General features: G+C 39.3%; 1 protein-coding gene across 2 annotated transcripts in view; it reads left to right on the top strand.

Annotated features, from left to right (window-relative positions):
* Positions 1-26,053, top strand: part of MAP3K5 (mitogen-activated protein kinase kinase kinase 5) — a 167,355-nt gene that overhangs the window by 66,294 nt on the left and 75,008 nt on the right. For both annotated transcript variants that reach the window (XM_054975933.1, XM_054975943.1), the window contains exons 6-11: positions 788-894; positions 3,853-4,023; positions 15,498-15,610; positions 17,527-17,686; positions 22,194-22,347; positions 25,224-25,331. In XM_054975933.1, coding sequence (XP_054831908.1) covers positions 788-894; positions 3,853-4,023; positions 15,498-15,610; positions 17,527-17,686; positions 22,194-22,347; positions 25,224-25,331 — 813 coding nt within the window. The remainder of the gene's footprint in view (positions 1-787; positions 895-3,852; positions 4,024-15,497; positions 15,611-17,526; positions 17,687-22,193; positions 22,348-25,223; positions 25,332-26,053) is intronic.

Below are 26,053 nucleotides of genomic sequence, written 5' to 3'. Positions count from 1 at the left end.
CTGTATTAGAGAAATTTGGTTTAATTCAGCCATTAGTCCATATGGAAACATCAATCCATGGGCTATGTGGGAGGCTATGGGAGTCATTTTTGAACCAAATGTCACCAGATTTTCAGGGAACCTACTCCTGACTGTCTTCTAAAGACACCCCCCTCAAGTTTCATGAATATTGGTCCCTGGGGGCTGATTCTGTGGGCCACCAAAGAAGGTGCCCCAACCACTCTCTGTTATTCCCTGTGGAGAAAACTGTTTGGGGGCTGGGAGTTTTCTTGAAAAATGCCTCCTAGAATACCTCTCAGATAGTTTGGCTGAAAAAATGACACGCACCCCTGCTGTTTCTTTGCAGGGAAACAGCAAGGGAACAGCCAAACTTTGTTTACTGAATTTTACTAAATTAACTTGGTGGCTTGAGTTTGGAATACCAAATCAATTTCAATATTGCCTATTTTGATCCAGAAAAGCTGAATTTCACGAAATCAGCAAAAAAAAATGGTGTTTTTTTTCCAAATTCCAGACCTGAACTTTTTAAATTCAGCATTTTTTGTCTAAACAATAGAAGAAACAGGACTTCTAAGTCATTTTCATGTTTAATTACACAGGAATATGTATTCCAATAAGAACAATATTTGAGTTTAGTAGCACCTTAAAGACCAACATTTTCCATGGTATAAGATCAGACTAAATGCTTCTTTTTTGCTTTTAAACATTCTTTTTCTCTGTATCTTGGAAGGATTACATTCTATTTTAAATATCCTTTTAAATATCCTTTCTCTCTGTCTCTTGGAAGGATTATGATTCTATTGTCAAACTTGTAGAAACATTAGAAAAACTTCCAACTTTCGACTTGGCGTTGCATCATCATGTGAAATTTCATTACGCATTTGCACTGAACAGGTGAGAACTTTTCTTTTATCATAAAATGTCAGTTCTTATTGTTAAATTCATGTAAATTGTTTCCTGAAAAGCTACTTCTCTACAAGCCTAATTCTTTACAGAATCTTTTCCTAGAATTCACTATTTAAGTTAAATCTCTTTTTATTTCTTCCCATCCTCCTTGTTTCTCCTCCTTCTTCCATAACATGAGAGATAGTTTGGGCTTTCCATCTGTGTATAAAGCCATGTTTAACCTTACTTATTGCTTATCCTTAGGAATGCAAGTTGAATAAATAGAAAAATATGAAGAGGCAAATGTTGAAATATATTCAAAAGGCATAAATTCACCTGTTTTGCCTAATAAAGATGAGAAAGGTCAGGCAATACTTGCACTGATATTCACAAGTCTAAATATTCTTATGGTTTCACATGGGATTACATGTATTCAAGTTACGCCACAAGAGCATAACTTTCCCCAAAAAACTAGGCTCAAGAGTGACTTCTTCAAAGCCCCTTCATTCGGTTCCTTTAATATTTAGATGGCATCTTTGTACAGGTGGTTATTTTGAATAAAACATCTGCTAACCATTTGCTACTAATGGTGTATGCTGTACCATCTGCCTCTGACACCTGGATAAATATTAGCTTGCATCAACTGAAAATGACACTGTACATTCAATTTATGCATTTAGAATTAAAAGATATATTTTCATTATCATTCAGAACTACACAAGCAATGTGCCAAGATTTTATATGAGATTTGATTTCTAGGAGAACAAAGTTAGATTGTTGGTGCTTTGAATTATTCCAATTGAAATACAGGGAAAAAATCTGTCAAGAATAAAGATTACCACTAGCTATTTTTATCCAACAAATTAAAAAAACAACAACTGAAATACTATGAGCATGATACAAAGTTAGAAGGGTTTTTTTTATTGGCCCATTTTATCCTGGTTCTTCATTGCATGAAATAACTAAGAAAATTAAAACATCCATAATAAAACATCACTAAAAATTTTTAAAATCCCATAAATATGCAAATATAAAAAGAATAAGTAAGGAAACCCCCAAATCAAAGTGAAATAATTTACCCAAATTAACATGACCAGTTTATGCCCTTCAGCCTCATAGAATTATTTTATTATTGTGATTAAATAGAGACCAACTCTTGGTGGCAGGTCATCAAAGATGTGCATATATGAAATAAATATTTCTATTTATATAAACGTTAATATAGTTTATATTTATAAAATTCAATTTAGATTTACTATATACAATTTATAAAAATTTAATAATAATAACCATTATATACATTTAAGAACTTATTCCATCTTTCTTCCAGTAAGGGTTGCTTGGGAAAGTAGTTTTTGTCTTTATCTATATGAACATCAAAGTTCCCTCCTAAACTATGCAATACAAAATACTCTGATTGTTGTTCTTTTTGGTTCTTTGTGTTGGGGATTGATAGGGAAGTTGTGTTTTTGTCAGACTTTTTCTCACCTGATATTGCTGAATGTCTATAATGATCCTATAATCATTTTACTTTGTTCTACATTGTGAAAGTAGCTGCTATTAATTTTATTTAAGTTGAGGAAACTTGCTAGGCTTAAAAAAAATTATAAGCTATGTTGCTGTAAGGTTTGCATGAACCAAAACAAACTATTCACTTCAGAGAGCCTTTTTAGCAATGGAACAATTTCTGTAGAAGCCCATCTCAGAAGATCTAAGATACAGAGAGTGATTCCGCACACGTTGGATAATGCACTTCCAATCCTCTTTATAGATCATTTGGAACAGTTTTTTTTGTGTGCGGAACAAAAAATCCACCTCAAATGATTGATAAAGTGCATTGAAAGTGCATTATCCAACGTGTGCGGAATCAGCCAGTGATGTCCAACATTTAAAGTCTCCTGACTTAGAGGCAAATACCGCAAAGTCCCCTATCTCCTCTTTCTATTTCACTGTGTTATCTGACAGTTTTCATTCTATATCCTGTGGCAATGTTCATGGTAGGAAACAGAAAGAACAAAATGGCTTCTTTCAAGAAGCAATAACAGCATGCCAATGAAAGCAAGAGGTAAGGGGATTGGATAGAAAGTAGGAATCAGAACTCTGACCTGTATTTGTTAGCCAGTTTAGAAACTGTAATTCAAAACTTTGAAATGACTGGATTCAGGCTGGTTTTTGTGTTCCTCTAGGATTCTAGGATTCCTTGAAGCTGTTGTTCTTTGTGATCCCTGTTATTGTGGCTATTGTATTTTGCTAGATTATATGTTAAGGATAATGCTGCAGGCAGTTCTTCCAGTTCTTGGCTTCTCTGGTTGGTCTTTAGCATACTGAAGGAGCAGATTGCATTTCAGCTGATAGAGTAGAATATATAACACATTTTATGCAGAGGAGTTAGCCGTGTTAGTCTGTGGTAGCAAAATCAAAAAGAGTCCAGTAGCACCTTTAAGACTAACCAATTTTATTGTAGCATAAGCTTTCGAGAATCAAGTTCTCTTCATCAGATGCATGACGAAGAGAACTTGATTCTCAAAAGCTTATGCTACAATAAAATTGGTTAGTCTTAAAGGTACTACTGGACTCTTTTTGATTTTGCTAACACATTTTATTTTGCATGCTTTATCAGTTATTAGAATCTCAGCTCTTTAGGTCCAAATTCCTAATGAAAATCATACTGCCAAGGAAGAACTATTAAGTAATACCTTTTGTGTAAACAGAACATTATTATGTAAGTTATGCGCACTGCATTAAATTGTTAGGTCTCTTCAGTACAGTTTGAAGGGAACGTTAAACATGTAAGAATTTTCTATTTAATTTATTAAGTGAAACACCTGAATACAGCTTTCCTCTCTTTTCCTCATTAGAGCTTCTGTCAAACCAGTCTAATGAATTGTTCTTTAAACACTGTTAAGTACTCATATATTGTAGCAATAGATAAATAAGAAAGCTGCATATGTTTGTATTTTTTAACAGACGAAATCTACCAGGAGATAGACAGAAAGCTCTAGATATTATGTTACCTCTGGTGGAGAGTGAGAGCCAGGTAGCTTCAGATATGTATTGCCTTGTGGGACGGATTCACAAAGATATTTTTTTGGATTCGGGATTTACAGACACAGAAAGTAGAGACCAAGGAACCATGTGGTAAGTAGCACTTCACTGCGTGTCTGTTTGATTTTAAAATATCCTGCCAAAACATTGTTCCTCAATCTAATTAAAGTTAGTCATGACTAAATTTTATTGAAAGCAATGGTGCTTAACCCTCCCCAGGGAAAAAAGTCTGATTAGATTACTTTAGAATTGAGGTCAAAATGACCTAACTTACAACGCTCCCCCCCCCATGCCATTAGCTACTAGCGTTCCCGGGAACGTGCGCTCGTGCGCAGTGGCACACGAATTTTAACATGCCAGTGCACGACTGAGAAAGCCCAGCGCACAGAAGAGTGCCCTGGGCCTCCCCTGTTTCCCGCCCCGACAGCCCGCCTGTGATGCCCTCGCCCCGCCTTGGTACAGGCCTGGTCTGGTGCAGCCCCGGCCCCAGGACCACCCCCTGCCCTCCCTGTTTCCTGCCAGAAGGGGCTGGTGCAGGCCCCAGCCATGGCGCGGAGGGGGAGGCGGCGGCGGCATGGGCAGCCTTGGGGCCTCTTTGCCGCTTGCCTGCAGATCCAGGAGCCAGAGGAAGCAGCGGCGTTGGGCAGAAGGCCTCTCCGCCGCACGCATGCACACATGTTTGCATGCTTGCCGCCGCCGCCACCGCCACCAGCAGCGGTGTGGGGCAGGTGGCCTTGAGGCCTCTCCGCCGCACACGCTGTGTCCAGTGGCGGCAGCAGTGTGGGGCAGGCGTCCTTGAGGCCTCTCCGCCGCATGCACACCACGCCCGGTGGTGGTGGTGGCGGCGGCAGCGTGGGGAGGGCGGCCTTGAGGCTTCTTCATTGCACGCCTGCAGCATAAAATTGGAGCTAGTGGCGGCGGGGGGCGGGAGGCCTTGAGGCCTTTTCGCCGCACACCCACAGCACCGGGAGGCAGTGGAGGCGGTGACCTGGAGCGGGCGGCCGCGGGACATCTCCGCTGCATTCTTGCAGAGCTGGAAGCCGCTCTGCTGCATGCCCGCAGCTCCGGCAGCTGGAGGAGGCAGACGCGTGATGCTCTGTTCTCCAGAAATTGGCTGAGACTGGAGATGGCACCATCTAACTGTGAGTGATTTAAGTCAGGAGATGCAGGTACTGATTGTTTTTACATAACACAGTTTAAAAGGAAAAAACATTAAAATGTGGAATCTCTCCCTCTCCCTCTGATGCTGGGGATTCAAACCTGGTCCCTGCATCACGTCTGCCCCACATTGTTACCCTGGTATAAATGTTTGGGAAATTAGGTTCTCGTTTCTTAACCCTTTAAGCCCTGTATCCAACTGCTTTGTTTTTAAATTTCTTCAACCCATTCCCTATTGCGTTGTTCACTGACTGCCCCGTTCTGTTGATTGTATTGACTCACACTGTGAAATCTGTCTTGAGTCTCAGTGAGAAAGGCTGACTATAAACACAGCAAACAAAATAAAATAAATAGCAGTCCTGCAAGGTTTTTAAGGCAAGAGATATGCAGAGTTGGTTTGCCATTGCATGCTTCTGCAAAATGACACGGGGAGGGGGGGGGGCACCTACTTAGCTTCAGAGACATAAGAGCAGGCTATCCTGGTTTGGGGTATACTACCCCAAAACATGGAGTATTCAGTTGACCCTTATGTGAAAAAAAACTGTGAACAGACCTTTCATCCACACATTTCTCTAATCATTTTTAAAGTCCCTAATACCCTCTAGCAGTTGCCACATCATGCAGCAGTGAATTCCATACATTAAAGATGCAATCTGTAATATATGGTCAAAGAAGCTGATATATTGGAGGAGGCTGCATTTATCTGCATTGAATAGGGGTGTATCTGTTTTGGCATATTCCATTACATGTTTGTGAGTTTTATTAGATCCCAGCTTTCTGGTGACAATGGATGTCTGTATTTCTGATAGTACGTGGTTCAATTAATTAATAAGATGCCAGGAAGTCACATTCCTTTAGATCCAAAAGTGATTCAGTTAGATTTGTTTAAAAGAGATATATTTCTCTTCAGCTATAAAACTGGTGTTAAGCTTGACTACGGCCACACCTGGAGTATTGTGTGCAGTTCTGGAGGCCTCACTTCAAAAAGGATGTGGCCAAAATCGAGAGGGTGCAGAGGAGAGCAACGAGGATGATCAGGGGTCTGGAGACTGAGCCCTACGATGAAAGGCTAAGGGCCTTGGGTTGAGGGGGGACATGATTGCTCTCTTTAAATATTTGAAAGCTGTCATTTGGAGGAGGGCAAGGAGCTGTTCCAGTTGGCAGCAGAGGGTAGGACGCGAAGCAATGGGCTTAAATTACATGCAGAAAGGTACCGGCTGGATATTAGGAAGAACTTTTTCACGGTCAGAGTAGTTCAAAAGTGGAATCAGCTGCCTAGGGAGGTGGTGGTGAGCTCCCCTTCACTGACAGTTTTCAAGAAGAGGCTGGATGAATATTTGTCAGAGATGCTTTAGGCTGATCCTGCAGGGGGTTGGACTAGATGGTCTGTATGGCCCCTTCCAACTCTATGATTCTACTGCAGCAAAAATGGCCACATTGGAAGATATGGCTAAATTCATCTGACATGCAGATAAATTTAAACAGACATGCACTTTCAGTGGATGGCTAGAAGCTAATAAAACTCAGAAACATTTAATGGAGTATGTCAAAACAGATCCACCTCCTTTCAATGCAGGTAAATGCAGGCTCATCCAATATATCAACCTCCCTAACCAACATCACCTTTGCCTTGTCTGGATTCAGTTTCCCCTTGTTTTCCCTCTATCTCTTGACCACAGTTACCATGCAGTGGCCCGATGTGGAGATTACATATGCATAAGTGGGTGATGGCACCCAGTATCAATGCCTCAGGCAATCTAATCCAGAAGTCTTTTAATCAAATGGATTCTTGTTTTGGAAAAGGTGCGCTCACAACTTGCAAGTTGCTACTCACAAATTGGATTTCTGGCTCACAACACTGCACTGCTTAGAGGGAACATTGTTAGCTACCAAGGGAAAAAAAACAGGCCTCAATAATAACTTTCTTCAGCAATGCAGGACAAAGAAGTGTAAAATCTGGAACTGAGGTCAAAAATCATTTTTAAATGTTATAGTACTGGAACTGCCACCATGTGTGAGTTGCCCACAGTTGCCACCATGTGCGATTTGTCCGCTGTTGTCACCATGTGCAACTTGCCTGCCGTTGCCACCTGCGTGACTTGCCTTTTGTTGCCATGGAAAGGGGCATTCTATTCCTGCCAGTTAAAGGGTTAACAAAAAGAAGAGAAAATATCTGCATTCTTTCTACTAGCCTGTAGAAAGCCTGCACCTGTTGGAGCCTTACAATTAAAGAGCTCTTCCTGAATAACAAAGGGAAACAATCAGCTCAGTGGACAGATGGTTAGGGGCCATCTAAAGTTCCAGGCTGAATGGCTCCTTCAAGCCTGGAAAATGTGAAGAGGTTCAGAAGATGTCTACAAACATGCCCAGGCTTGTCTTGCAGGGGGCTAGAATGATCCCATTTTCCAAATTGTGATACAGTTCAATTTGAGTTTTTCCATGTGGCTGTAGACATGAAGGAAGCTTTGAGAGAGCTCACACACAGGGCTTCTACTTGTTCCTACTATATACACAACAATTCAGGTTGAGAACAGTGGTTTCCTTGGGGGTAATTGTGACCCCCAATTCCAAAAGTAGTGTAAAATCCCAAAGCCAGACGTGATATTTTTGCACAACAAATATCTATGGAATGATATAAATTATGGTGAGAAATTTTAGTTTTCACTATATGCTCCACCTTCCTATAAAATGGAGATAATAGGTGCCTGTAGAAAGTTTTAAATGGGTAAACCAATTTTTTTTTAAGATTTAAAAATTTAAAAGAAAAGATATGAATAACAATAGAAATTGCATAGAAATGTATACAAGCACTACATTTGAATTAGATTTTAACTAAAAGAAAATATATTCAAAGTATATAACAGCACAGCTAAATTATATAATAGCTTTCTTCCCTTCTTCTTAGTTGCTTATACCCAGACTTTAACATCAATGATTTTTAATCAGTCATCTCTTCTATATTTTATCTCTATAATATAGTTACCTTATCTTAGTTTTAACCCAGATAATCCAAGAAGTCTTTCCATTTTTTCCAGAATTCCAAGATTGGTCTGTTGTGCACATAGGAAGTTAATTTAGCCATTGATGCATATTCATGCATCTTGTCTGTCCACTCAGGCATGTCAGGAAACGAATCTGTTTTCCATTTTGCTGCATATAGTACTCTTGTGAATCAGAATCAGAATGCTTTATTGCTTCAGCACAGCCATAGCAAATAACAAGAAAAATACAATAATATTAATACTAAATTACTACATCATAGAATTTAAACAAAAGTTAACAAACCTCTTGTGGCTGTCTACGTATACCGGAAAAGATCTCCCTGTTCTTTTGTAACATTATTCGGTAAAATATTTAATAGCATATTTTTCTGGTTCAGCTCAAACCTGAGCTTGAGAATCTTCTGCATCTTTTCATGTATCTTAATCCAATATCTTCATGCTTCCTTACATATCCAGCACATGTGATAAAATGTTGCATGTGTACATTGACATTTCCAACGTTATCCACTATAGTCCTTACTAATTCTTGCAGTATCTTTTGGGGTGGTATACCATCTAAACAACATTTTGTACTAGTTCTCTCTTAACAATCAGCAGTCTGTAAATTTGATATCTTTGATCCATAAATCTTCCCATTGATTCATGGAGACTGTTTTTCCGAAGATTTTCATCCATTTTAACATACAGTTTTTAACTTGTTCCATTTCTGTATGGTGTTGCAGTAGAATTTTACAAAATTTTCCTAGTAAATGCTTCAAGTTACCACTTATTAGTAATTTGAATTCTATTTTTTTCTTAGTCTGCCACCTTCTTTGAGAGTTTGTTCTTGGAACTTAGATACTATTTGATGGTACATCAACCATGGAATGTTTTCCCCTTGAATTTGAATTTCTTGCCAAGTTTTCACATTACCATGCTTATCTGTCATAAGTTCATAGCTGAACTGATCAATTCTATTTCTAGTAGTGGCATCACATAAGCATTTATTGGCAACATCAGTGGCGAGATTGGGGGGCTCAATCTAGGGTTACCAGCCTCCAGGTAGTAGCTGGAGATCCCCTGGAATTACAACTGGTCTCCAGGCCACAGAGATCAGTTCACCTGGAGAAAATGGCTACTTTGGGGGGTGGACTCTATGGAATTATGCCATGCTAAGGTCCTTTCCCTCCCCAAACCCCTCTTTCTCCAGGTTTCTCCAGGTTTCACCCCCTAGATCTCCAGGAATTTCCCAACTTGGAGCTGGCAACCCTAGCTCAATCTATTTCTGCACTGAAACCATATTTTAAGTAGTCCATCTCTTAGTATATGAACACCATCTTGCTTTTGAATGGATTTTAATGATTTCTTAAGGCATAAATAGTTATGAATTTAGTATTTATTTAGCATCAGTTGTCTGCTTGGATTTATAATCCAGTCAGGTGTCCAAACTAATGCCACTGCCTGACAGTACAATTTAATATTCGGCACTGCCAATCCTCCTTGGTTTTTTTCATCCTGTAATACTTTAAATCTTGTTCTTGGTTTCTTTCCTTTCCATATAAAATCATTTATTACTTTAAATGTACAATTACAATTGTAATAAATGCATTTAAAGTAATAAATACATTTGTAATAAATACATTTATTTGTTCGTAAACTGCTATTCGTCAATTGATCAGGTGATTTCTTTACTTGGGTCAAGAAGGAGATTGCCATAACAGGCATGGTAACTCAGACTAAGTTTGTACTTTGTAGTGTCAAGATGTAGGTGATAGATTTCTTCGGTTTGTAGCAACCTCATGCACCTTTTCCTTTAGAAGTAAACTTTTCTTAAAAGCAAACAAAGTGTCTGACTCTCTGTTGATTCAAGATCCTTTGCAACTCTGAATTTAAACAAATTTTAACCCTTTTCCCAACACTTTACAGTTTGGAACAAGCATACATGAAGGACCACCTACTCCCTTATGAACCTATTCAACCATTACTGTCATCAGGTGCCCTCACTTACTGAGATTCGACAGATGGCAACCTGGAAGAGAGCCTTCTTGGTTGTGGCACCAAAACTCTGGAACTCTCCCCATGGAGACTCGTCTGTCCCCTTCTGTTTTGCCATTTTCTGTCAAAGGATGAAGACTTGTTTTGTTTTCTTTGGCATTCCCTCAGTGATTTCTGCTTCCTGCCCAATGTTTTAATTATTGTATTTATGTTATGGTGTGTATTTTAGCTCCGTGTTTAATTGTTTTAAGGATTTTAGATTTAATGGTTTTTAAGATGTGATTTTATTATGTATGTTTTGGTGGCTCTTATGAGAGCAGAAAGCTGAGATATAAACGTTGTTAAATACAGAAAGAAAAGGAAAATATGCCATAAGCACAAAACAATAATTAGAAGTATATGCAGTTTTTAAAATTGGGACATTTAATTTCTAAACATTTCTATTGTATCTGTGGAGTAACAGGCTAACCCCCCCCCCTAGATATTAATAACCAGTAGGAAAACTGGGCCCACCCTTTAAAACAAGGTAGGTTGAGCCTGTCTGGTGACTTTTGAATCATACTACGTCCCATGTTGCTTATCTGCCTCCCTGTTCTTATGATTTCCTTGCTTCCAAGTTTAAGACATGTGTACACTGGTAGGGTTACCAACCTCAAGGTTGGGCTTAGAGCCCTCCTGGAATTACAGGTGATCTCCAGTCTACATAGTCTAGTTCCCCTGGAGCAGATAGCAGCTTTGGGGGACTATAGAGACGCCATAGAGTCTAGGAGAAATGGAAGTCCTAGACTGACATTGCCGCTGAGCTCCCTCCCAGGCACTGCCTCCAAATTACTAGGAATTTCCCAAGTTGGAGCTGGCAGCCCTGTACACTGCTAACTGATGTAGTTTTAATTTTATTAGATATTTACTGACATTCAGTTATTTGTCTTGACTTCTAGAAGCTGGGTATGGCAAAGTTATAAACATGGTCCATTTATAACAGACATTTCACTAGTTTAGTGTTACTTGTCTGTTGCTGAAAACTAAAATTATCAAGTGATTTCATAGATTTCCTTTTAATGTTGGCGTGATGTGATTACAGTTTCATTAGTTTTAGTATACACATTATTGTATTGGCTGGACAAAAGAGGCATTCCCCATTCTGGGACTGGGTAGGGTTCAACTAATCTCAGTTTTCACAATGAGGAGATTGTAGTTAGGTGTGACTAAGGAGGTAGGCAAGGAAAGACATATATTAGAAGCTGAAGAGAGCAAGTCAGATGATTTACTGACATTATACTGGCAGAAGTCTTGCTACACATATTCAGGCCAGTTAAGGAGGCTGAAGTCAGCCAAATGTTTGGCTAAATTGGTTCCGTACATTGTACTTGTTATATGTGTCTGCAGATATCAGTAGAGTGCCTCAAATTTTGTTCTATGAAATTCTCTCCAGCTCAAATTTAAAGGCAATTTGGAGGTTCAAAGTAGTAGTTGTCCTTTGCCCAGGACACTGTAATTCATCAGGGATTGGAAGGGCACACATATTTTTTGTAAATTCTATGCATGCTTGTGATAAGGATTGCAAATAACAGAAAGAAAAGGCATATTGTTAGACAATAGGGTTCCCTTCGTTCCCTTGTTTTTCCACAAGCACTCTAGGATTCTTTCTTTTAGTATTAGAAAGGAGTGCTTTCCTTCAGGCATTAACTGAATCTGAAGGTCTCCACAAGCAGTTTCCAACCACAACTCTGTCCAGGGATCTCTTGACTCTCCAGAGCAACCTCCCTCTTTGACTGGGTAGGGAAAATCTCCTCTCCTTAGAAGATCTATCCTCTTTTCTTTGGCTCATTCAGGAGTCTGCACCTACTTCCCAAACCTTACTAATTTTCCTCAGTTCTCCTGCCAGTGTTAAAACTACTGTCTCCCAACTCTTCACACTAGATTCTTCTTTTCAGAGTCTCTCTACACAATACTTTTGACATGTGTTCTTCACATGTTGGGAGATGCAGTGTTAGCTGGGAAGCATAATTTTAAATGACAGAGACAGCGGAAATCACTCAGAAGAGGATGGGTTCTCTCAAGCTCTCTGCCGCCTCTGGCATCTCCCCTCACCAGAGACTTTGCCCTAATGAGGCTCACTCAATTCAAAGTTTTAAGCAGCAAGGGCAGCAGGGTAAAAGCTCCAAAAAGGGACACAGTCACGCACGGCAGAGGCAGTGGAGGGCTACAAGAGACTCTGGCCACTCCAGAGCAATCTCTGCCAGCTCTGTCTTTTCAAACTACGCTTCCCGGCTAACATTGTGTATGCTGGCACTTGACGGACACACACCCCGGCATCTCAGCTCTCAGCCAGGACTGAAAGCAGCCCCCCCTCCTCGTTCCAATTCACGCTATCCAATCAGATTCCTTAGAGTAGCCTGTCACTCAAAGCACTCTATGTCTGTGAGGGATTAACTCCTAATAGTCCTGCAGCTGTGTGTACAGCACTTCCAGGCTTTTTTTAAAAAAAAAAGTGCAGTCAATCACAGCATCTCCTTACATTAAAACTAGAAGTTTCTGGAAACACTTGCACAAAGTGGCAGCCAGAAAGCCAGTGTCTTACCCTGATGAAGCTTAGCATCTTCATTATGGTTGCCAGATTTCATATGCAAAAAAAATGGACTCTGGACTTCTCCGTGTACGCACTTTGTGCACTCATGCTCTTGGGCCTGGGGCAATGATGTCACTTCTGAAAGTGTTGTCATTGCTGGCACTTAACTGCACTCAGGAGGCCAGACTGGCCTATTGATCACTCCTGTAACCCTCAGGAGGATGGGTGGGTAAGTGAACCATCTGCTTCTTGCGTATGCAGGAGGAGGCTGGGCGGGCTGGCCAGCTATCTACTCCTCCAGTGCTCAGGAGGCCAGGGTAGTGGTCCAGCCACTTCCTGGGCACACAGGAGGCTGGGCAGGCCAGCCAGCCACTTCCCCAGCTCTGAAAGGAGGGGGAGGGGGAGGAGGCAGATGCGGTGTGGGAATGCCTGCTGGTGCCTTTCTCCCCCATGCACAAGAATACTGGAATATGTCTGGTATTCACCCATGTTTCCCCAGACAGTTCCCCCCCCCAAAGGACTGTCTGGAGGAAAACTGAACACCTGGCAACCCTAGTCTCTATGCCAGCACCTGATATTTCTGGAGGTGGTTGGCTTGGCACTGGCATAGAGATTTTCCACAAAATTGGAACAAGGAGTTATAATGCATTAAGGCAGTTGTGAGGAGAAAAGCAGGATATAAACAAATAAATGCAACAAATGCAAATGCAACTGTCCAAGTAAAATGTGTTGGCAAAAGCAGTCAGGTTCTTAATGTTGTTCTTTCAGGTGTTATAGCAGTAGTAACAGCAACATTGGTGCCAGCACCTCTTGAGGCATTTGATTCTTCTTCTCCATCAGCACTGAAGATTAGGAAGTTGTAATGCCTTTTTACATGTGATTTCTAGCTTCTTACATTATCTGAGTTATTTAGATCTACTTTCCCCTTTCTGTCCCTCATCTTAAAAAGCTGTTTGACTTTGCAGGGCAAAGGCTGAATGAGCACAGAGTGTGCAATAAACAGTCACCTTTAACCTTGTTTTGTGGCCTTTAGATAGGGCTTGGGAAGAGAGTTATGATGAACATGTTTTCACTGTGGTATTTTCTGTACAACCAAAATATCTGTTTTGTGTATCAACCTGGATTAAATTCATTTTTGTTTTTCCATCTGTAAGTTATTAGAATTAATATAATTTGAAACAGATCCATTTTTAAAAGGTCCAGAGAGTTGTATACATCCAACTGAATTTTTAATTTTGCAAATAAAGGTTTAACCTAGATAAGTACAAATTCATTTTTTTTACTCATGAATGTGATTATTCTTTTCATGAGTATTATGGAACTTTGTTCTTTGCTAATAATATATTATAGAATTGACTAATTTTAAATAAAGATTTATAACTGTAAAACAAATTCAAAAATTTCCTTTAAGAAATTAAATGCCATTCATAAAATTAGGGCCAAATTAACTCGCAGAAGAATAAATAATGTTTCCTGCTCCTTGTTTACTTGACAAACCTTTCTGTTTGTCATGACTGAGGTGCCAAAATATGTATGGCATGAATGAAATAGTCTGTGTCTGTTTATTGTGTTAATGGTTAATGAGGAAGGGATGAAAAAGCTTTCATTGGAAGTGAATGTTTTGTTCATTTAAACATCCTTCCTCATTTTGTCATGCCTCACTGTAAATCATAAGCAAACAAATGGGAGAGTTGCTTATTTAGTTTATTAAGCTAATGGCATGGATATGTATAACACCTTTAAAAAGAGAGGAGGAACTGGTGTAGTGGCTGAGTGCCAAACTACATGTGTGACTTAGCCAAGCAGTCCTTTTTAGGTTGAGAAACTGCTTCAGGAGTCAGTAATAAAAAGCTAAGCAGGGGAGTGGGGGAAGGGTGCTTTAACCCACTCTCTGCTCCAGATTATCTCTCCCCCCCCCTAATGATTCCCTGTCCCTTCAGGAATTGAAATACTTGTTCCAGTGGAGAAAAAGCCACTTGGGAGGCAACAATATGGGGTATGGAAAGAACTGAGTGCTGTCCTTCTTGCCACTCATGCATTCTCAGTTGTCCTTTCCAACCATAAAAGGGCTATTTCTCTAGAGTCTGCATGGGTTTGCGTGTACTACTTTGATCCTTAAGTGTTAAACTGGGCTGTCCCCAGTTGAAACATTTCATCAGATTGAATAAATGGATGATCTGATGTGAACTCCTGCAAGCCATCTCTCCATCCCCCTCCCACCAGCAACCTAGAGATAATGCTGACCTACCTTAGAGGGTAGGTGTAAAGTTTACTGAGATTATGACTGTGAAACACTTTGGACGCTTGAAATATGCTATATGGACAAATGGATATTATTATATATTATTAATAATACACTTGAGTATGTTATTGTATAAGAACTTCAAAACTCTGACCAGCTATTTATACATTTTTTTCTTCCACTTTGGACTCTGCATTTATTTACCTATTGTCTCCAGACCTTTGAATATGGGTAATTAGCTTTTAAACAGAAATATATTTACTTGACATCTGTGTCAGTCTAAATAGGATGGACTGAAAACCTAATTCTAGAATACATGTCCTAAGGTATTGGTTTGCAGAAGTTCAGACTTTATGTTTTTAGTTTTCAGTGCAAAACAGCAATTCTGTTAAACAAGCTGTATATATTTTTTAATTGTATAAACACATGAGGAAATAATAAGAGGATGTCATAAATATTGGCTTCTTAAAATAACCATGAAGCCCGGAGAGAGAACAGGAGAATATTTTGGGCCTGAATGAGTTGACTGCAGGAAGTAAAATGGTGATCAGAGTACCAAAAATGTAACTGCCTTCTTGAAAAACTGCCTTGTTTTAAAACATCAACTTGTTTGTTCTTCTAGGTTCAAGAAGGCATTTGAATCCGAACCAACATTACAGTCAGGAATTAATTATGCAGTACTTCTCTTGGCTGCTGGGCACCAGTTTGATACCTCTTTTGAGCTACGGAAAGTTGGTAATATAATTTTGAACCACATAAAGTTGACAATATGATATTAATACAATTCACAGGCAAAGCAACTTACGTGGTAGCATTTTCCTCATCATCTGCTTTAAGGGAAACGCTCTGGTGCATGCAACTGTGCTTCAGCTAATTTTTCCATTTCAATAATATAACGTTAGGCCTATATATAACTGATCCTGCATATTGACACAATCTTGACTGACTTCAGTTTTATGAATTAGATTTATCTTTCACAGAGACAGTATAAGAAGCAGGGAATTTATTACAGTTAGTTCTAGACAGGGCCCTCTGGCTAACCTGTTCACTGAAGTGCACTGATTACACTGACCTGCATTGGCACACAAGGCTTTGGCTGAGTCAGGCAAGGTCTACCATGTCACTGCGTCCCCTGTTACTTACGTTTGCCATAAATGTAGCATTAGTAATACTCTATACAACTAATTATCTCTGAAACTTGTTATGAATTACAAATATAGTAAGATTTTCAGGATAGGGATGCCTGATTTGCCATAGAGATTAATATTACAAGCAGCAAAAATTCATATTCATATTAGCCCATAGTTTGCAAACTCTGTCAACCTCACTAGTTAATATAAGGCAATATAGAGATACTTATTTTAGAAGACTAATGTTGTAAATAGCTTCTTTGGTGTACAATGAACCATCCATTCATTTAGCATCGTTCCTGCAAAATGAAATGAATATTCACTAAACTGAATGAAGGTTGCTTAGTAGCAGTATTCTTCCAGTTGTTCAGTGGATGATGTATTACCATTTTTAATAGTTCCTTAACAATCACTGTTTATTTTAAAATAGTTCTGAAGCTGGCAGAACAAAGTTCAAGAAAAAATGCTTTATGTAGTCAGTGGCTCTGAGTAAAAAATACACATGATTTTGGCACAAGACCTTGAGTTTGTTTGGTGGGTTTGAAGGGGACACGACATAGTCAAGTAAGGGTGCTTTAAACTAGCTATAACCTTGAAGAAAAGACCTGCCCTTTTAACAGAGGTTTCATTAGATGGTATTTACCAGGTGATGTTTTCATAGCCGATGTAGTTTAGTGGTTAGAACAGTGATACTCACTCAGTGGCTCAAAAACTACATGTGGCTCTTTACATGCCACTTGCAGTTTTTCTGAGCACTGTTCCCCAGTGTGGTACCTGCCACATGTTTCAGAAAAGGGGGCAAGGCTCTTCTCCAACATGGCTTGTGATCAGCATTTGATTTCCACTTTGACATAGCCACCACTGGAGGGATCGATAAACTGTGGGCCTCCTTGAGGTGCATGCCAGAGATGGATGTAAATGTAGCTCTTCTGATGGTCTGTACCAGATAAAGTGTTTCTACGTGAGCTGCAAACTGAGTATCACTGACTTAGAGTGTTGCTGGGTGAACTTGTGCCAGTCATACACTCTCTGCATAAACTACTTCACAGATTTGTTGTGAGGATTAAATGGAGGAGGGGAAAATTATATAAGCCGCTTTCGGTCCCTACTGGGGAGAAAGGCATGGTATAACTGAAGTAAATAAATAAATAATTTACCTCTATGCAGTGGAAAGTTTCAACTGCCAATTTCCACACATTAAGGCAAGACAAGACACATTAAAGAGACAAGACGTTTTTCTTGAAGTTGTTCCCAGCCTTAGCTGTACCAGTGATCTTGGGCTAGAGTCAAATGAAGTCACGTTTTATTTTCATTTTTTTATCATCTTGCTACATTGAGGAGCTAGATTAAAAGTTGAGCTAAGCGGTATGAGAGAGAAGAAAGGAATAGTGTATAGCCCAGAGCACCAATGTCAGTCTTGCAGATGGTTACACAAACTCAATGGAATTTAAGTATGCATTAACTAGAATGTTGGATTGCAATCTTCAACTCATGCAATGTTTGCCTTTCTTGTTTCTTCAGGAGTAAAAATAAGCAGTCTGCTTGGGAAAAAGGGAAACTTGGAAAAATTGCAGAGTTATTGGGAAGTGGGATTTTTCCTGGGAGCCAGTGTCTTGGCCAATGATCACACGAGAGTTATTCAGGCCTCAGAAAAACTTTTCAAATTGAGGACACCAGCATGGTAAGACTTTGTAGAGATGATGTAATTTTGTATATTAAATTTAGGCACTTCAAAAATACATATTATTGTACTGTATTGCTCTACATTTTTTGAAACAGGAAAGTTGAAACAGTTAGGTTATTTTTTTCTGTCTCAGATTTATGAAATCTATCCAAGAAATCTGTGTTCTTTTAATGTTGGCTTTGAGCCTGTCTGTGGGAAAACAAGGTCACTCATTACACAAATATGGTCTTTCATTTTTGTTTTTCTTTTATTTTTATACAAAACAATTCCAAAGTAAACTGATACCACTTTCAAAATAGCAGAGAGCATCTCTTGCCACAGTCAAGCATGGCTGCTCAGAAAATTTCAGTTCTGTTATCCTTAAGACAAACGTGTATATACAAATTCAGTCAGGCGATGTGATTGTTTCAAAGACAAGTACAATGTTCAGCGGTGCTCTTGGCTCAGAATGCAAGCTACTGCCAGTCCTGTTGTCAGATTATTCCCCTTCCTCTTAACCTAGTTTATTAGCTCAAACCAATTTAGCTGTTCATCCTATAAAATGGCAATTAAATTTTGAAATCAAGTTGGCTTTTTCTCCTTAATTGTGTTGACTCTCTAGTTTTCTCATCTGTTGCACAGAGGAGGCACTTCTGCATAGAATTTATCCTTCAAAGGGTATCAGGTAACAAACTACCTAACATGCCCGTGTGCAATAACTGTTGTCCTTCGTAGCATCTTCAGCTGCAAACAAGCCAGTCATTTTGCTAGGTTCAGGGATGAGAATGGGGGATTGCAGTTGCTAAGCAACCATAAACTATAACTATATAGTCAATTTCATAGCAGAGTGTGTGTGTCTGTGTTGTATGACCATCACTAGAGAAGTGAATGAACTTCAAGGATCTGAAAGGAATGGGAAAAGGAAGGTGTGCACATACAATTATCTCCCTATCCAGAGCACCCACATGTTGTTGTTGTCATATTTTTGTTTTGTTTCCTATTTATTTACTGTATTTATACCCTTCCCTTTGGCCAAAGTGTTCAGGACAGCTTTCAGATATTAAAACATTAATATAAAGAATAAAAAACCCCAGTACATCACGAAACATTTACCAACATGCTAAAACTTTTTCCAAACTTTCACTGGAGCTGGATGCTTGGAGAGGTAAAAAGAGAAGTATACATTTCACCTTTAGACACTTTAGTTCAGTGCAAAACTGGCTTTCTCTATAGCTGTTGACTTCTCAGCAGTCTAATAACATTAGACTCTGTTTATTACTGCTGCCTCTTCTAGATAAAAAGATCTAGTTCTGTGTTTCATTTGAATAGTCCTTTACAACTATAACAACAACCCTGGGAACAAGACTGAAACTTGGCAAAGGTCATTCATGGAGTCCCATGGCTAAGCTGGGATTTGAATCTAGATACTTCAGGTACACTGAACTACACAAGTACTCATTGATCTGGTCAAAGGATACTTTCTCCTTTATTTTTATGTTTAACTTGTGACTAATCATTCAAATATAGAACTGCCTTTTACTGGAACCAGAGTGTATTTTTCCCCTTACAAACTAAGATCACAGTCATGCCACAGTTAAGTACTTAAAGTTTCACTGGGGACTTGAGTTAAGCATAGGATTAAAACTTTCTTCAACATCAGTAGGAGTAAAAAATGTTTCTCTTTGGCTGGGTAATGCCCCTTGAGTACAACTTTGCTGCTAAGGGCCCAACTTGATGTTACATGCAAGTGCTGTTTTAAGTACTGATGACTGCTTTGTTTTTGAAAAAAATATTTAGACCAGGGGATTGGTGGGGGGTGACGAGTATTTATACTTTGTCCTGCTAACTGTTTTTTTGCTGAAGCCTTTTGCTCAACCCTTCCCTTTGGGGGTTTCCAACTTGTGATTATAGGGATTAATAAGAGCACCTTCTCTCAGCCTTTGAAATAGGCAGCTATCTGCCTGCTAATTAAAAAAAACCTGTAGACAAAATGACCTAGCCAATTATTGCTCAGTTTCTAACCTGCCCTTTCTGAGCAAACTGATTGAGAGAGCAGTAGCCTACCAACTCTAGCTCTTCTTGGACACCTCTGATGCTTTTGACCCTTGTCAGTCTGGATTCAGGCCAGGCTATGGGACAGAGACGGCTTTGCTGGCTCTAGCTGATGATCACCACCTGAATATAGGCAATGGCCATGCTTCTTTGTTGCTCCTCCTGGATCTTCGATACTGTTGATCATGCCATCTTATTTGGAGGCAGAAGTGGATATCAAGGGATGTGCCTTGGACTGGTTTAAATAATTTCTCATGGAAAGGATTCAAAGGTTGCTGTTGGAGACCTGCTATCTCTAGAGCGGGAATTATCTTGCGGGAATTATCTTGCCTCCCCATGTGGTTCAACTTCTATGTAAAACCTTTAAGAGAATTCATTTGTAGCTATGGAATTAGTTGCCATCAATATAGAGATGACACTCAGCTCTGTATCTCACTATCCAAATCACTGCAGGATGCAGTAGAGACCTTGAGTCGCTGACTGACAGCTGTGGTCAAATGGCTGAAAGCAAAAAAATTGAAACTCAACCCAGACAAGACAGAAGTGATGCAGGTTGGGAAGGTGGATATTGAAGGACATTGTACTTCCCTAGGGATTATACTGTATCTAGGGATTATACTGTATCTAGCACTACTACTAGAAAAGCCATTTAAAGCAGCTGCAAAAAATTATTTCTGCAAACTCAGTCTAGCCTGGAAGATTGCCCTATTCCTTAGCATGGCTGACCTGGCCACCTGGATGCATGCCATTAACATCGAGACTTAACTACTGTGATGAACTGTACATAGCTCTCTCCTCTAAGAGACTCCAGTCAGTGCAGAACACTGCAACTCAGTTAAGATTGTGAGCTAGGAGGAGCATGAATATTACTCCCATTCTGCAGCCACTCTAGTGGCTTCCTATCAGTTACCTTACCACAGCAGCTTCCCTCATCTGCACAGGGCCTTCTGCAGGTGCCACCTTGCACATGGGCAAAATCAACAGCTACCAATACACGTGCATTATCTGTGCTGGCCCCCGCCTGATCAATTAACGTACCTGAAGAGGTCAGGAAAGCTTCCACTCTCCTGGCTTTCCACAAACTATGCAAAACTGAACTATTCAAGAGGGTTTTTTACTGAGATGGGAGGGATATACTGTGAGGAAGCTATCTCAAACAGATGCATCAATAGAGGGATGCGAACTGTGGACTTTACTACTACTATGTGCTGTCTGTTACTGTGGGTGTGATCCTGCTAGGAGATTTCTTTGTTGTTTAGTATGTCAGTCTTAGAATTGCTTATACTCTGTTTCAGTGTCTCTTCAACTCTGTATTGGATTTCTGCTCTTTTAAATCTTTGCAAATTTGCATTTATATGCCATAATACATTGTTTATTGAAATGTCTTTGAAATTGACTGTGCTGACTCACATTATGTAATCCACCTTGAGTATTAGTGAGAAATGTGAACTAATGTAAATAAATAAATAAATAAACCTGAGTATCATGCCTAGTTTAACCTGAATTGCTCCCTGCGTGAAATTCATTTGTAAATACTGTCTCAGTTTGGGATCTGGAGTATGGTGCTTCTCCTCTTCAATTGTAAGATATTTTAGCTGTGTCAATATTGAGGTAGAATTCCTTTTTTATGAAAAAGAATTTTTATTTATCTAATCCTACTTTTGTACCAATATGAAAGCACCAGAGGTTGAGAAAGAGATTGCTTGTATATGCTAGAACAGATGTTTTATCATATTGTTAAAAGCCTGTTTGGCTTTTAGCAGAGCCAGTCAGTACAATTAAATCACTGATTCTGCAATGCAACATTTTAAAATATATCCAGATGCAGTGGAGGAAAGAATAATGCATGAGCTTCAACAAAGTCTTCTTATCAGTAGTGGAATCCCTAACTCTTGATGGAGCCCAATTTCAAATGAACATGAAATGTGTGTAAGTGATCTCCTGAGCATGATAATATGTGCTTAGTAGGTTTTGAATGCAACCACAGAGTCTAATCTTTGTTCACCTTTCATCTAGCTGAGGACAGCTGTGTTGGTGACATCAGAATGTACACCATGGGTGGAATCCAATGGACTTTAAATAGAATGAGTTAATGAAACAGATCTCTCCCCCCATTGAGACAATGACACTTATTTGAAAATTGTCTTCCAGTATTTAAAAGACTAATTTGTCAATCTGTGTTATTTGTACAGCAGAAAAAGATTATAACTGGTATGGTGTGTAGTGCCCACATGATAGATGTCTGAACAGAGTTTTCCTATTACACTTTGTACTTGTTTTTGTGAACGTTTTATCGAACTAGTTCCAAAACCGTGTGCAGGAGAAAGCTCCACGTAGGTATAATATATTGTCTTGTGACACCAGTAAAGGTACTAACACTCTCAACATGGTAATGTGACACTTAGTACAAATAAAGTGTGCACGGAGTTTGTAATAAATTACAGATAGTTGGTCTTTTGATCATTATCGCTAGGTACCTCAAGTCAACTGTGGAGACTATTTTGATATATCAGCACTTTAAGAAACTGAATCCAGAACAGCAAGTTACCAAACATGAACTTGTGGACTTTTGGATGGACTTTCTGGTTGAAGCTACAAAGATGGATGTGTCAGTAGTTAGGTTTCCTGTAAGTATATTTTAAAACATTTCCCATTAATGTTTAATATTGTTCATTTCCTGTTTGTCTTACCTCAGGATTATTTGGAAAAAGTTTGTTTTAATTTGGAAAATAATAAAATCTCAAAAACAGAAAAGCTTCAGATGAATATTGCAGTTGTTTGATTAATGATATGTTCTTTATTTTTATTTGTTTACAAAATTTATACTCTGCTTTTCTGCCCTCATCAGGTCCAACAAGGCAAGTAACAAATTAAAAATATACATAATAAAAACACATCTTAAAAACCATTTAAACTAAACAAAAGCACATCATTAAAACAATTAAAACCAAGTTAAAATACTCATAGATAAACATAAAAAACAAATAAAACATAGGGCTAGAAGGAGGTATCACTGAGAGAATATCTGATGAAACAAAAAATTTTATATGATGGTGGAAGATGGGAACAGAGGGGGCAGATGAGTCTCTCTGGGGAGAGAGTTTCAGAGTTTTGGTGCCACAACCAAGATGCTCCTCTTCCTTTCATTGCCACTTGCCTAGTCTCAGATGGAGGGGCACCCAAAGCAGGGCCTCAGAAGATGACCATAGACATGTGGTAGGTTCAAAAGGAAGATCCTTTAGGTATGCTGGTCCTAAGTCATATAGTGGGGGAGAGTGCCCTGACTTATGGTGCCCCCCTGGTGGGTTTTCATGGCAAGAGACTAACAGAGGTGGTTTGCCATTGCCTGCCTCTGCAACCCTGGTCTTTGCTGGAGGTCTCCCATCCAATTTCTAACCAAGGACGACCCTGCTTAGGGTCTAATGAGATCAGGCTCACCTGGGCTATCCAAGTCAGGGACCCAAGGCATATAAGACTAGTTAAATTCCCTAGGAAATCAGAAAGTGATGTTAGAATTCTATAATTTAAAGTTTACTTATATTAAAATGTTGCACAGAAATTTGGCTCTGGAGTCTGTACAGAACTTCAATGAATTAATTATGTCAAGGACTTTTCTTGGTTATTCCCATCAAAATAGCCAGAAAAAGGAAGAGCAAAATAACAGAAACATACTGTCAGGTCTCCATGATTCTATCCCACTAAATTAATAGGGTCTTTTATAAATTAAAGCTATTGCAATGTCATTTCTAACTATCTGCGTCTCTCTCTTACATTTTTATCTCAGCCTTTCTTTAAAGAGTCCAGTTGTGTGGCATACATGTTCTCCCCTTCTCCATTTTATCTTCATACCAACCTGTGGTAGGTTAGTCTGAGAGTGTGAATGGTCTGAAGTGATCCAATGAGCTTAGTTGCTTAGTGGGAATTTGAACTTGGTTCTCTATTCCTTCACTGCACTGGCTCTGCCCTGCAGTTTATGTTAAGGAGGAGCAGTGGTAGGAAGTGGTAGGTGGGAGGAAAGGGTAAGAAGAGGTTTAATCTTTGTTCATCTCTTATTTCCCCCTGCCTGCTTTTTTCCTGCAGGTTTCCAGCCCATTTAAGACTGAACCTTGACAGATAGGCTTCAGCTGAGACTGTACCTAATCTCTTCAGAACTCCATTTTTCAAGCTTAGGAGTGTATGTTATGCTTGCACATTCCCTTGCCCCTTTATTAGTTATGCTATAAATGTTAGAGGGTGAGAGGCAGCTACACTCTCTAATGACCAGTGCTTCCAGCTTTTCTACTGCTTATTTATTGGTTCCTTTTTTGACCAAGATGGTCACAAATATCTTGTGTTCTGGCCACAACTTTCTGGTGTGCTTCTCCTTACACTATGTCAGTACCCTCATGCTTCCCTTGCTGAGGGCTGCCTATCAGTCACACATCAATGGTTTGCACATGCTTCCTCACAGAGTCAAAGAAACACCAGGTCATCTGGCAGCTCATCTATTCTGGCTTTAATTTTCCTTATTCATATGACTAAGATGATGTTTGCTGATACCCAAATTAGTCTTGATCAGACTGCGTTCAGTTAACCTTTAGGGACCAGCCAGCACCCTTTGTCACATTTCATGTCAGTTTCAGTACAATTTTCAGGTGGTGGTAGAGAGCATCCTCAAGTCATAGTCGGCTAGTCTCCCATCCAATTACTAACCAAGGCCAACCCTGCTTAGCTTCTGAGATCTGACGAGATCAGGCTCACCTGGGCTATCCAGGTCAGGGATACAATTTTCATATGTTTCTGGAAACTCCTATTCCATGAAGAAAAGAGGCATATATATGGGAAATATTTTTCATATGTTTCCCATATATATGCCCCTTTTCTTCCTGTAATTGAAATTTCCATTGTCTCCCTTTTCCCCATGTGCAAATTCATATTGAAATTCTGAAAACATAAACGTGTCCTCCAGTCCACTTGAGCCCCCTTGCCTAACTGGGAGGAGGTATATTAAAATACAGCCAAGATGTTGCATGATTTAAGCTCATGCAAAAGGCAATATAACAATGGGTTTAAAAGTTCTGAGTAGATATAGCAATGGTGCAAAGCTTCTATCCAGATCAAAGGACAGAAAATTAAAGTCTTGTACCTCTTTAATGAGGTTGAAGCTTTTGCACAAATAGCCCAGAAACTGGAGAACTATATAGTGACAAATCTTATGCAGTGTGGATTGTGCTTCCTTAGCACTTAAATGTTTCCTGAAATTTTACATGCAAGAGTCAAAGAAATGAACCATATAATAAAGTGAGATCCAGAAAGTGTTCAGTAAATTGTTTACCTCACAAATACAAAGTGATATAAGCTAAAATTATAAGCCTTTTGTATATATATCCTTAAATGATCCTCCAGATTAATGAAAGCTAAGCCTAGAAATGTCTATACCTAAACTTCAGAGTTTTACCTAGACACTATTATCTGGAAGAAATTATTCTCACTTTGTAGTACTCTCTGAATTTTCTTTTCAAAGGTATTAATACTGGAGCCTACAAAAATCTATCAGCCTTCCTATCTCTCCATCAATAGTGAAGCCGAAGAGAAGACAGTCTCTATCTGGCATGTTATGCCTGATGATAAGGTAAGCCACCACCACACTGTTTTTAGAATGAAGGGTAGATGCAATCAAAAGACTATGGAATCTTCTTTGTGAATTATATCCTGTAATTAGATGGTTTCCAACAGCTGACTGCTTAATATAAGAGTTTAAAGGACACTGAAGTTTTGGTTAAAGGAGATGATTTAGAGACTTCAGTGTTTGTTTGGGAGAGCAAGCGAATGAAACAGAGGAAAATAAAAGAAGGATGAGGAAGTAGTAGGTATTTGGGAAGGGAAAATTAACTATAGTATGCCCATACGTGCTAATTCAGTGTTTGGAAGGTTCTGTATAAGCAACATTTTGTCACAGCTCTGTCATCACTGTTACATGTCCCTTTGCGTATCAACAATTGTTACAGGATCCAGAATGCTGCAAAGTGAACGGTTGGGCATAGTGCAGGCATCATCTACTCAACTTCCACCATCAAGTTGGGCTATAGCTTCAGTGTCCCATGTGTAGACTGCCACTATCTGGCAGGTTGAAGGAATGGCTTATTTGAGAAATGTGGAGGCAGCTACTTGATTGGAATTATTCAGGACTCCCAGGAGATGAAAAGTTGAAAACTCTGGATGTAAATGATAAGGCATCTCCCTTCCCATTTTTGGTGTGTCCTTGGCCTAAAGGGGTCTAGAGAAAGGGATTTTGGGAGAACTTTGAGATGTATTTTAGTAATTAATTCTTGTAAAGAATTCACCCTACAGATT

The sequence above is a fragment of the Eublepharis macularius genome, chromosome 1 (genome assembly GCF_028583425.1).
Source record: "Eublepharis macularius isolate TG4126 chromosome 1, MPM_Emac_v1.0, whole genome shotgun sequence".
NCBI classification, from domain to species: Eukaryota; Metazoa; Chordata; class Lepidosauria; order Squamata; family Eublepharidae; genus Eublepharis; species Eublepharis macularius.
The sequence above is the reverse complement of the archived record's forward strand: the minus strand, read 5'-3'. Positions and strand labels throughout refer to the sequence as shown.